The following is a 14,032-nucleotide window of genomic DNA, read 5'->3' on the forward strand; positions in this document are numbered from 1 at the left end:
TCTGACAAAACTAGTGATTTTTGTTTCAAGTGCACCAGAAGTGGCTGACTTGAGGGACTTGGAATTACAAGAAACGGTCCAGAAGCTATGCTCTTTCATGAAAACACTATTCAATGAGAAACTAGAATTAAGTGAAATTTTAAAGCTAATCAACATGACCCCTTAAATGAGAGTTTTATCATTTAATACTGAATCAATCAAAAGAGTAAAAAAAGACTTAACTGAGAGCTTTGCAAGGAATAAAGAAATTGACATTATCTGCCTACAAGAGACATGGCTAACAAGCAGAGACATATGTATAATGAACGATTTCTATGTAATCAGAAAGGACCGAGATGAAGGTAGAAGAGGTGGAATGATTACAGGCATCAAAAAGTCAGTGTACCATCATGTGTTGGACTTTGGATCAGTGTTGAATCAGAAGATGGAAGTTTTGTTGTGTAGAGTTTATAGATATAGAAAACCAGCACTGATATTAGCTAATGTATATAACCCAGATGGAAACAATACGGGTTTGGAAACTGTGTTTGACTTAGTAAAAAATGCCATAAAACCAACAGAAGAATTTTTAATAGTAGGTGATTTTGATGCTCACTCTGGTATTTAATGTGGTTGTGGAAATAAAAATGGTAGTGGAAGTGCACTGGAGAAGATCCTGGAAGGGCAAGATGAAGTAATTCTATTAACACCATATGGGTTACCCACTAGGGTAAATCCACACAGAGATTTATATTCTACAATCGATGTAGCCTTTGCATCTGGTAGAATGGCAAAAAGACAGCTGTCACATCAGAAATAAACAGTAACCTCACCAGTGACCACTTACCTGTAATTGTGGATATTGAAGGTAGAATTGAAAGCCCAAAAACTGATAACCAGGCAAGGTTCATATTCAAAATAGCTAATTGGAAAGAGTACAGAACAAGTCTGGAATCTATTGAACTGGAGAAAGAATTGAATCCTTTTGAAAACACAGAGGATAAAATTTGTAAATTCCAACAACTCCTGCTAGAGACAGCAGAAAAAATTATCCCACAGAGCAAACTAAGGAAGAATAGCCACAGAGAACCTATTTGGTGGAATACTGAATGTGAAAATACCAAGAAAGAAATGAATAGGGCAGCAAACAACTACAATAAAATTCTATCTACAGATAATTACATTAAGCTAAAGTCAGCCAAAGCAAAATTTGCAAGAGCCACAAGTGATGCTTGAAGTGATTCATGGACATAGTTTGTAGCGTTTAAATTTTAGAGATTCATATGGAAAAGTATATAAATTTATAAAAAGAATGGGTAGTAGAAATAACCCTCCAAATCCAAACATACCAGTGCAATTTAATGGAGAGCTAATAATTGATGACAGGAAAAAAGCTGAAGCAGGAGTCAGGCACCTAAGACAGACCATTGGCAAAGAGGATCCATTTATAAAGACAGTCCTACATTCTAAAGTATTTGCTAAAGCCAGAAAACTAGCTGAGGAGGAAAATAATGAACCATATAACTTGCCTTTCACAGGTGTAGAACTAGAAGCTGTGTTAAATAAATTGCCAGAAACAGCCCCAGGACCTGATAGAATCCACCCAACATTATTGAAAAATCTTCCAACTAGATGGAGACAGGAATTATTAAAAATTATTAACATGTTATGGGAAAAGGGAAGATTTCCAGACTGCTGGAAAAAAGGCATAGCCATAATGGTACCAAAACCTGGTAAAAAAAAACTTAGTGGAAAATCACCGATTTATATCATTACTGCCAGTTGTAGGAAAGATCTATGAAAGACTGGTCAAAAAAAGGTTGGTTTTACACAGTGGAAAAAACACAAATTCTTCAGGACATTCAAAATGGATTCCGGCAAGGTAGAAGCACAACTGACAGTCTTTTAAGTATTTTGAGAGATTCACTTTATGCGTTAAATAACAGGAAAGTCATGATCCTTCTATTTCTAGATGTTAAAGGTGCATTTGATAACATTGTGCACCGACAAATATTAAATGGACTTATAAAAGCAAACATCCATGGCCTACTCATGAAGTTTTCAATAGACTATATGTCTGGCAGAGAAGTTGCTGTACTTGTTGGAAAGTCAATATCAGAAAACAAGGTTCAAATTAAAAGAGGAGTTCCACAGGGAAGCGTCCTTGGTCCAGATTATTATAACATAAGTGAACATGACATTCCTGTTAAAGATGATGCATGTAATGTTTGCATTTTTGCTGACAACAACAAGACTTGGACTATCCAGGATACCTTAGAGGAAGCTGAAAAAGAAGCTCAACAAATACTTCTCCAAATAGAAACATGGGCAAGTACCCTAGATATAATATTTGAACAATCCAAAGCAAAAGCCATGGTTATAACACAGAGGAGAAATACCAGACCACCTGTTTTGAAATTTTATGGAGAAAATATAGAAATAGTAAAAGAATACAAAGCCCTGGGGATAATACTGGACAGTAAGATGAGATTTGCCAAACATATTGAAAATCTGAAACTCTCATGCCTTAAAAATATAAATCTTATGAAAATGATGGGAGGGGGAAGGTATGGAGCTAATCCAGCTGTAATGAGAGAATTTTATATTAAGCATATACTCCCAAAAATTGAATATGGGGCCACTATATATGGAAGTGCAAATGATGGTCAGCTAAATAAGCTAGAAGTTATACAAAACACAGCTATAAGGATTGCTTTTGGAGCAAAAAAGACCACACCAATTCCCTTCTTAATAATTGAATCTGGTATAGAAAAACTGTCAACAAGAAGAGATGTACTATTACTAAAATATCTTCACAAACTATGGACATCAGATAAAAATCACCCAATCAAGAAACATATTGTCAAACGTGGACTATTCCACACCATGAACCCAAATAAACTAAGCAAACATTTAAACCCATTTGAGAAAACAGAAGCACTGATGAGAGAAGAAGGTTTGAATTTCTCTATTACTAAAATGTTACAATATAAGAAACCTCTAGACACTCCACCATGGCTTTTGATGCAAATACCTTGTACCATAGAAGAAATACAAAAAAATGAAAGAAATCCATTATCCACAAAAATTTAATTTATGAAACTTATCACAGAAAAATTTCAAAATTTCTGTCTAATATATACTGATGGATCCAAAATAGAAGGAAAAGGAGTGGGAGCTGCAGCTGTTGTTCCCCAGAAGAAATTAGTGGCATCCAGATCTCTAGGACACTACTCAACATTCTTCGAATCAGAAATTAAAACCATAGAGATAGCACTAGCTTTAAGCCAAAAGACCACAATAAAGGACTAAGAAAATAGAAAATTTGCTATCTGTAGCGACTCAAAAGCTGCTATACTTAGCTTACAAAATTTCATTTCAAACCAAAACCAAGAAATCTTTAGGTGCACACTTCTTCAATTGCTCCAAAAAGGATTTGATTTTCAGCTAGTATGGACACCAGCACATGTAGGCATACAAGGCAACGAAATGGCTAATATACATGCAAAAAAAGCAGCAACACAACCACTGAACTATGTAGAGGGAGATGAATACAAGGAATTGAGATTAATCAGAGGAGGATTGAGACAATGGAGACTCGGAATTTTAAAGTATCTAATGCACAATCAGCTTGTAGCCGAGAAAAAACACAACCACTCTGATAGTAAAATTTATAGTAAACTGGATAAGAGGAATTGTAGTTTGTTATTCCGTTTTCGATCAGGTCATGTAAGTACTAATGCTAGACTATTTAGGATTGGGAAAAGCGATAGCCCTGTTTGTAGAGCTTGTAATTTTCAGAATGAAACTGTACACCACTATCTAATTGAGTGTTGTTTCTATGAGAGACTTAGAAGGGATATGAGAAATTTATGTCAAAGAGAAAAGCTAGGCAATCTCAATGTTAGTCTTATGGTTGGGATAGGGACCAATGATGATGTTATAAGACTGGAAATGATTATGTTGTTTCTGAGTTTTGTGAAATTGAGCGGTAGAATGGATGATTTTAGCTAGGATATTATGTTAGTTTGAAAAAAAAAAAAAAAAAAAAAAAAATTTGACCTGTTTCGGTTAGGGTTTAACTACTGAAGAGGGTAGACTGGAAAATCATTGATAGCTGTATAATGATTGTAGTGTGTGTTCTTTCTGTATTATTGTTTGTTTAGAAAAAAAAATTGCAGATAATGGTATTCAAAGTGATACGATAATGTTGTCTCAAATAATTTGGAAAAATGAGAAGAAACAAAAAATGGTGTTTGTTTCAGATTATCCCATCAAGAAACATAGAAAAGTGTGGAACAAAGAAGATAGTATCAACAGAAACTGGTTACTAGAGGAGACGTTAATAATCAACAACAACAACAACAACAATAGAATTTAAATTGTAATTAAGTACAAATTTAATCAATGCTTCGAGTTTCTGCACTGGTAGAAACAGACAGTAAAGTTATCTTTTTTTAATGTAGGCATTCCAAGGATTATTTTTTTTCCATATATTTCTTCACATGTTTAAAAAATTTCACTTCCAATCAGACATATGTAGCAGAATTTACATAGCAACATCGCGTGGCTGTCTGCGATAGCACAGATAATAAAAAAAAGCTTTTCCGCACGCTGACCAAGGGTCTACGTTGCGCAGGTACCGATCTCCTAATTCGATACCTTCGGCCGGGAGTGCCATGCGTGGTTAGGGGGAATGTCACCCGACACTTCCCGTGTTTTCCCCACAAATTTTTCCAGGTAGTCATTTAGAGCTGGGTCGACTCTGGCTGAGCTTACAGGGTCACACCACTGACCCCGTTCTAACCAAATAACCAGAGAAACCAGGATTCGAACCCCTTGACCTCAGGATTTCAGGTCTGGAGCGCCAAGACAAATAATAGCACAAGTTTATTACCTATCCTGTTCAATTTGCTTCTTTACTTTCTCCCTTGCAAGTCTATCAGCTTCTTTTTCTTTCTTCCTCTGTTCAGCTAATTCTCTCATTTCTTTCTCTTCTTGTTCTCGTTTAAATTTTTGTATATTCTTTAAAGTTTCTCGTCTCTCAATTTCAAGCCGCTTTTCTTTCTGTGGGATAAAACGTTCGATTAAAAGTTATCCAGATGTAAAAATAACACGAAAAACACAGTTTGTAATTATAAAAATACCGTATATCACGAAATTTTAGGATATCAATACTATAACGTTTGACTATAAGCTCCTAAAACCCCTCTTAACCTCATTTCGCGGTTTTGTTCATTCGGAAAACAACAAGGAAAAAAATGTACCAGAAATAGTTGACCATTAAGAGAACAGTAAAAGTAAGCAGTAAAAGAACAGTAAAACAGAAAAAATGAAATCTGAAAGAAAACTTACACAAACATATACCTGTATTTTCAAAAATTACAGAATATCAGGAATTTAATTGTTATTGAAAGTACAACCACATACAGTTTTCCAGACTTTGGTCGCAGTAGGCGCCTTATTAAGAACAGAAATGTAAATGAAAAATCATGAGAAAAATAGACTAAAATCACATGGCATCAAACAGCATAAATAGGTCTACCTTTCATTTGAGGGTGCAGTTGTCTTAAATAGGTCTACCTTTCATTTGAGGGTGTAGTTGTCTTTAGGAATCCATAGCTCAAGTTTTTTATTGACGAATTTCATTGTCAAATCTAGCTAATCAGTTTTGCTAATTTATTTTACCGATTGCAGGCGGTAATACACACGAAACTATTATATTGCCCCAAAAAGTTTAGAATTTTAAAACAATCTAAACAAATCTTAGAAAATCTGAGATGAGTTTAATGATGAAAATTTTTTTACTTTAATTTCTTACTTTAAGCGAAAGTTAGTCACCTGGTATAATCCTGTATTATCAAGAAAATCCTACATCTTTAAAAGCAAAGAAGTTTGAGAAGATGTACACACGTAAAACAATATTTTATTCATGAAAAATGTCCATCACAAACCCAAAGTGGGCCGAATTCAGATTTAGAGTCAAAAAGTACAAAAAACTAGTAAATATAAGCCTGGCAATTTTTGTTCAAAATGTCAAAAGGGTTGTTAAAGAGCAATTGCTAAAACATAAAAAAAAGTCAAAACATTAAAAAACGCATAGAATTAAAAAAAAGAATAAATTAAATTAAAACAGAAACACACACCTGACAATTTAGTCTTGCATAAAAAAGCTACAAAACACAACTTAATTAAAATTTGTAATACATTTGCAAAATAAACATTAAACAATTGTAAGATAAAGAAAAGGGGAGGGGGAGGAGACAATTTTACTGGGATAAGAAGGGGGATTTTTGCTGAAGCAGAACGAATGATGCGAGGTCAAAGGGGGGAAGAATTGACTAGCGAAAAGGTAATTCGTCAGGGGGTGATGGAGGCCGTTGTGACGAAGCGCAAGGAAATTTTGTTCTCCTTTCCGTGAGGGTGACCAGATTGGCTCTCCAAAAAAGGGTGATATAAGGGAATTTACTCTCATTGAAAATAATTCTTAGGCACTTTTTTTAGTGCCTCTATTTTTTCTAACAATTCATTGGAGATACCAGGATGCCAAACAGAACAAACGTACTCAAGGATAGAACGTACAAATGAAAGGAAAATTCTCAAATAATGGGATTTAGTACACTTACCTTTTTTAAGGATTCTAAGGAGGGAAATGTGGTATTTGCGCGTTTTAAGATATCATTAATGCTTCAAGTAACGTACATAGAACATTATGTACACATAATGTGTACATAATGTACATACACACCCAAACAGAATATGATGTACTCATGAACTACAAAAATTATGTACATATATACACACAAAATAAGATGTGCATATGATTTGTACATGTTGTAAAGATGTAAACATATCCACAAGTACATAGAATATGATGTGCACATAATATATACATGATGTACGGACCCACAAACATACGCACACATAGAATATAAATGACCGAAAACCATGCCAAACTAGAAAAAAAACAATATGAAAAAAAAAAAAAATTAACTAGTATAAGACAACAATTAAAACATCCCTACACACTTTTTTTTCACTACAGATTCATTTTCATCATTAACCACTGTGATTTTTTTATTATACTTGGGTTTTGAAATCTATTTAGTTTTTTTTTCTATTTCTTTCTTTCTTTATTTTTTTTTCTGTGAATTTAATTTACAGACACTGTTGTTGTTCCAATTTTAAATTTAAATTTCAAATAATTTTTGTGCTAAAGTGGCATTCTTTTTCTTTTTGTGTGTATCTGTGCTTTTGTGTCAAGAGAATAAGTTTGGCATTGTGGGCTTGTGAAAACAATTAAACAATTTTTTTTTTTCCTAACTGTGGTTTTGACCGAAGACGGTAAATCATTTTAATCAAAAACGACACAGCTAAAAGTAAAAGAATTTTAGAAGTTAATATGATGGATTATCAAACAAACAAGTAATAATAATATAAAGAAAATTTTTGGTAATAATGATTCTGCCACATAATATTTTAAGATGCCACAGTCCATAGACCTGACAGGCTACAAAAAACAAATACTATAAAAAAGAAAAACAAATCAAATGTTTAATAAAAATAATTTTAGCTTCAACATCAATGTCATTCATTGATTCTAGCGATTGCCCTTTCATTTTCTGAAGCTGAAAGGATTTTCCCATAAATATGTACACTTAAACCTTTGTAAAGGGGAGGGGGGTCTTAACGAATTTGCTCCAAGCATAAAGTCGAGAGAATATTAAAAATCAACCTTTATTAATGTCATGAACTCATCCAGGTTAGACATTTATGCGGAATTCCACCTTTATTTTCCCTAAAATTTCTGGTGTCTTGTGTGCCGATATGAGTATGGTATTAAATAGTACTAATAAGACAAAAATCAATACATACTTCTTTTTCTTCCCTTTCTTTCTTAAGTCTAATTACTTCAGCCAGTTGTCTGGCTTTCTCAACTCTCTCTTCAAGACTTGGACTGTCAGAGACACTGGTACCCCTTTCTGATGTTACATCGCCAGCTACATCAGGAGCTGCTGCGGTTTCGTTACTTGAGTTTGCACTTTCATTATCAGTTTTAACAGCTATATCACTACCTCTTGTTTCCTTCTTTACATCCTGGGCATTGCTACTTTCTTTAGCTTTCTTTATCTGTGGTTCTTCTTCTGACTCATGGCGGCCCTTTATAGTATAAGCCGTGTCAGCATCTTTAAGCGATGAGTTTAAATCCTGAGTTGCCATTTGATTATCACTCGTTTCATTGCTTGTTCCTGGTGTAGATTCAAGAGACTCAGCAGGTACCTCGGACGGACTTGCACTTTCGATATCCTAAGATATAGAATTATAATTTCGTGTAAATAACAATTTAAGATAGAAAAATTCTTTTAGTTTAAAGTGAAACACCAATAAATTATCTGGATATTTCGGTCACATAAACAGTGGCCATCTTCAGCATATAAACTAAAATAATACATCAAGAACATTGACATTCATACAAAACAAAAAATTAGTTACACTTTTGAACGCTCTTATTTTCTCCAAAGCAGTTACAGATGCAAATCTTTGACTTCCTAGCTTCCCAATCATTGACTTGATTTTTATGTGAAAGTTCATTATCAAATTAACAACGGTCATTGATATTGAGAGAAAAGAAACTTACTTTATTGGACTGAAGCAAATTATCATAAATTGAATTCACCAGCACCTCTGTTCAAAGCCAGGTCCTTGAATAATATTTTCTAATCTCAATGGTTTCTTTGGTTCGACTATATAGTGAGGCTATTTGTCCTAAAACTCCTATTTGACCTTCCGACGCAAGCGCAGTGACATGCTACTAATATATAAATATGTTGACCAACCCCAAAATAAGCTCTTTATTCAATTACTCAAAGAAAGACAAACACGAGGTCACTCTAAGAAGCTTCATAAGCCCAGAGTTAACTGAAGAATCAGACAAGCTTTTTTAGCCAAAGAGTCGTCAATGATTGAAACTGTTTAAGTAAAGAAACCGTGTCTTCAAAATCAGCAGAAGCTTTCAAAAGGAGACTTTACAGAAAATGGGAAGCCAAACCTTCAAGATACGACTGGAGCTGCCATTCATCTGTATCTCACAGATGCTGATTAATATGCATGTTTATATGTAAAAGAATCGGGCTAGGATGCTGATGCAGCTTGTCATACCTGACTAACTCGCATTCTCTAACAGAAATTGACGTTGTGCGGCGGTGTCTACTCTAAACCACAGAAGAATAGTCCTCTTGATCATACCTATCTGTGGTTACCGTTACCAAGTGGGCTTAAATTGCATATATCCTAGCACTCTCCTAGTCAGAAGACGTGTCACTGGGCAGTAAACACAGTCACAACCCTCTTTTTTATATTTTGTGTTAAGTGTTTTAACTGCCATCTCAACAACGGAACAAAACAGATTAAACATTGGACTTTATATTTCCCCCAAAAGTGCTAATTAAGGTAATTATCAGGTTCTTTCGACTACAAGTTATTCGTTTCTCTCTCTCTCTTTGTTTTTCGTGTGCGTATTACTCCACGTATTTTACTATTGTATAGTGTATATAGTAACCACTATAGAGACCACGGGTGTGCCTGATTCAAAACAGGAAGAAGGATATTTTCCTCTGGAAAAGGGTTGAAGAGTTAATTACATTCTTGTACTTTACCCAAAAATTCAAAAGTGAGTGAAACTAAAGTTACCCTAAGGAAAACATCTTCCTTCCTCAACATCTAGCAATATGAACAAACGTCATATAGCAACAACGTCCCATAACAGCACCAAGCCGCCTGGGACCAGCAAAGATACGTATAGGACTAACCCACTTCATTAAGGGCATGCCTCCCTCAAGAAATTTAATTCCTACCTCGTATAAATCTTTTTTACGACCTCTTCCCATCCCATTTAAGGATGTCCTGCTTTTTCGTCCCCTCCCCCCAGATTTTTGGTAAAGTCGATAAATTTGGTAAGTTCGATTTTTGGTAAATTATCATTTCTCGTCCATGAATCACGAGCCATCCATTTTAGCTTTGTTTTCACCACATACCCAACATTTTTTGGTTTAGATTGCTGTTTCACATTCGAGTTCAAACGCGCAAATGGCATTCTCTTCAAACAATTTCTCTAGAAATATCTTGTACGTGGCGTAAATACCATAGGTGACGCCCAGCCCAGACTAAATAAGTGCCGCCCCCCTTTTGATTACCCCTATACCTTCCATACCTTCATCATGAAAATAATTGGGTTTCTATGCTGATTCCAAATATGTAAAACTCATTAACTTTAATGTCACTTATCAAAGGCTACGAGCCAGAAAAAATTTGCCTGATTTTCGAAAATGGGGGGAAACACCCCCTAAAAGTCAAATGATGTTAAGAAAAATTACATCATCAGTTTCAGCATGCAAGATAATTCACAATTAAAATTTCGTTATTACAATTCCGTCTGCATTTTTTTCCTAATTTTTCGAGAAGAATCTCGTTCGTGTGTCTCTGACTCTTGAAAACAACATGTTTATGAGCCTTCATTTCCCCGAAAAAAGGACTAGCAAGAAAAGGCAATTCATTTGGACATTGCTGCTTGCAACGTCGAATTGTATTACCATCTATATCAGTATAAGTTTTCTTTATGTTAGATGCGAGCATTTACTGTAATTTTTGTTCGGTTTGGATTCATTTATTCTTTAATAGTAATTCTAGGTCTTATTTATATACTTATTGTAGGACTTTATTCACTGACATAGCCTAATCATACTATGAAAAGATAAACAAATTCATGAAACAGGAACGAAAACAGAAAAAAACACAGGAGATTGAGAACAAAGCAACACACAAAAGAAGGAGCAAAGACAGCAGCTCAGGGATAGAGACAGGGAAACACAGAAGTGGAGGAGCAAACTATAATGACAGACCCTAATGAAGGACAAAATGCCGGAGAAAAGCTGGAAGAAAGAACATAGGAGCGATACAACATAAACATAACCATACCAACACTCGCCATAGAACACTAGAGCCATAGAACACTCACCAACCATAACAACACCTAGTGTATGTAAACTACAAACAGGACTGCAGCCAGATTGAGGACTATGACTTTTTGAATTCTTTCTACATTAGAATATCTTTTGTCTTCAATTTTTTTCCATTTCTTGATTTTTTTTTTCATGCATCGAAGATCTCCATCATTCCTCAACTCGGGGTTCTTTGGTTGTTATCTGTGGTCTTATCTTATTATATGATTCTTATCTTATGGTCTTATGTTCTTATCTGTGGTCTTATCTTATGGTTCTTATCTTTCTTGGCTTTTCTCTTTCTATCTACAATTAGCCATGTCTTGATGCAACCTACTGCAAAATACTTGATAATTTCAATTCAAAATCAACGGACTTCCACCCTTTTTCGAAAATCAGGCAATGTCATGATATGCTAAATTCCAAATAAATCCTCATTTTTGTAGTGATTTTGGAAAAGATTAATCAAGTGACTCTTATCTAACTTATCTGGGTAGCATGATTAGTAAAGTTAGTTGGTTCAGTAAAGACGTTAAAAGTTCAATTCTTTTAGCAAATTAAAATGTAACAATTTAACAAACTAAAAAGTAACAAATTAATTCAACAAATTAGAAAGTAACAAAGTTGGTTACAAATGACAGTAAAAGCTTAGTGATGACGGAAGTTATAATGACATCACTACACTAATGACACCATCATTACACTGTATAGTCAAACAGTTTCGTGTTAAAGAACTTAAGGAGTGATGCGGCATATTAATAGCCGACACTCTAAAAAACATAATTTTGATATCAATAGATGCATCGAAAGAACAGGATTATTACGCTGATTCCGAATATACAATATTCATCAAGTGTTACCAATCAAAAGCTACGAGCCTGAGAAAATTTGCTGGATTCTCCAAAAATGAGGGAAACACCCCCTGAAAATCAAGAAATCAAGTGAAAATCAATCATCAGAATCAACGTATCAGTGAACCCTATGTAGAAGTTTTAAGTTGCCATCTGCAAAAATACGGAATTTTTCATTTTTTTACCAGAAAAAAGAGATTTTTTTCAGTGGGGATCACATCAAACTTTTCACGGAGGAGGGAATTCTTGGCATAATTTTATAAAAAATATTATTTTCCAAAAATGAAAAAAAAAAAATCAGAAATAATCTACAAATAAAAGTGCGCTGATAAAATTTTTCACCCAGAACCATCCACAAGAAATTTTGAACAGTGAATTTTCATCTAGAATGGAATTGTCTGGGGAATTTTCATAGCGGGGGGGGGGGGTATTTTCCGTGAGAAGAACTTTCCATGTTGGGAAGGAATTTTCCATGAAGGGGGATCCGGATTTCTGGGCATTATTTAAAAACGATTAGAAATTAAATGTAAAACAAAAGAAGTTTTTTTAATTGAAAGTAGGGAGTAACATCAAAACTTTAAACAAACAGAAATTATTACGTACATGAGGGGATTTTCCCCTCCTTAATACCTCACTCTGTGCGCCAAAGTTTGATTTTTTGTCCTAATTCTTTAAGAACGACTCCTGAAACATAATTAATCAGAACAATAAGAAGCTTTTATGAAATACTAAAAAACTGAAGCGTGAAGAGCAAGGTGTTGCATCGCTAGGCAGCGGTAGTGTGATATCCTTGGCAGAAAATAAAAGAAGATTCATCAATGCTACCCATATAAAAAAATTAATTTCCTTTTTTTCAAGACTGAAGGCTCATAATCTCCACGTAGGAGTTTTTTTTTACCATTGTAGTTCCAATATTGTCATTTTATTTCGATCCACAGTCCTTTTATGGGAGTCTCAAGCTATTTTTAAAAATTTTCGGAAGTTTAATTTCGTAACAAACTTTTATTTTTAGACAACTTGTATGATAGTTCTCATCCTTGAACAATCTTTAAGCAAAATCTTTCTCATTTAACAGGCTTTTTCTCTAAAAGTGTTTTAAAATTTTGATTACTTTGGACCATGCACTGGGTTGCAGCTACTTCTCCTACCATGATATGCTGTTCTTGGTCGCTGCTTAGTTATCGATTGTGGCCCTGACATCTTGATATAAAACATGAGCTGTACCGGATTATCGACAACTTCTACACTACAAAGGTCCTTGCGTCCCTGTAGTGTGTTGCTTTAGCCATGCTTGATATATGGGTCCTGTAATTACCAAGCTAAAGTCAAACCCACTGGGCCACCACATTACATACACGATCTGTTAATCTTATCTTCCTAAATTTTATAATATTTGCAGAGGATACTATAATTTTGAATTAAATCACAGCTGCTATTGATTCCATGATATAATAAATAAGTTTTTTGTATCTCTAATAAACAAGTACCCAAAGAACTGAGGATTAGACCTAATGCATATGGTATAGATTAATATTTAAATCTGAACACAAAAGTTCAATTCTCATCTTCAAGATACCTGCCACACATAACGATTGTGGAGTATGTACTATTCTTTATATATGAGAAAAATTCCTTAGAAGTATATTAGTTATTATTATCCGACGATGACAGTAGTGTCAGGCTTTGCCTTTGACCAACGCGGTAAAGGGCTTCGAATTTGATCAGCCCTCTGTCGATATTTCCTTTTGAAAAAACTGTAGCCCAAACCCAAAATCGTCAAAATAATGGATATAACAATAAAACACCGGGTCCTATTTTCATTTTGATTTATACAGATGGTTACGGATAAAAGTGACTGCGCTTTTATTATACGAGGGCAATTCAGAAACTAACCTCCGGTTGATTGAAAAAAATACACCAAGTTAAGTAAAAATATTTTAATATATACATCTTACAACTACATCTTTGCACTATTTTTCGACATAGTCTCCATAACGATTGAGGCACTTATCGTATCTCTTCACAAGCTTTGAAATTGCTTCTGCATAAAAATCAGCCGCTTGTGCCTTGAGCCAGCCTGTGACCGCATCTTTGAGTTCTTCGTCGTCATCAAACCGCTGGGAACCGAGCCATTTCTTCATATGCATGAAGAGGTGAGAATCGCTTGGTAACAGATCGGGGCTGTCAGGTGGAAGGTTCAAAATT

The 14,032-nt window shown here is 34.6% G+C and overlaps 1 protein-coding gene across 2 annotated transcripts in view; it reads right to left on the bottom strand.

Moving 5' to 3' along the window:
• Window positions 1–14,032, bottom strand: part of LOC148942964 (UBX domain-containing protein 4-like) — a 91,463-nt gene that overhangs the window by 34,661 nt on the left and 42,770 nt on the right. For both annotated transcript variants that reach the window (XM_089102065.1, XM_089102064.1), the window contains exons 5-6: window positions 7,855–8,286; window positions 4,877–5,046 (exon numbers count right to left, since the gene is read on the bottom strand). In XM_089102065.1, coding sequence (XP_088958191.1) covers window positions 4,877–5,046; window positions 7,855–8,286 — 602 coding nt within the window. The remainder of the gene's footprint in view (window positions 1–4,876; window positions 5,047–7,854; window positions 8,287–14,032) is intronic.

This window comes from Artemia sp. Qi Xiang Cuo, chromosome 16, assembly GCF_049724085.1.
Source record: "Artemia sp. Qi Xiang Cuo chromosome 16, ASM4972408v1, whole genome shotgun sequence".
NCBI lineage: Eukaryota > Metazoa > Arthropoda > Branchiopoda > Anostraca > Artemiidae > Artemia > Artemia sp. Qi Xiang Cuo.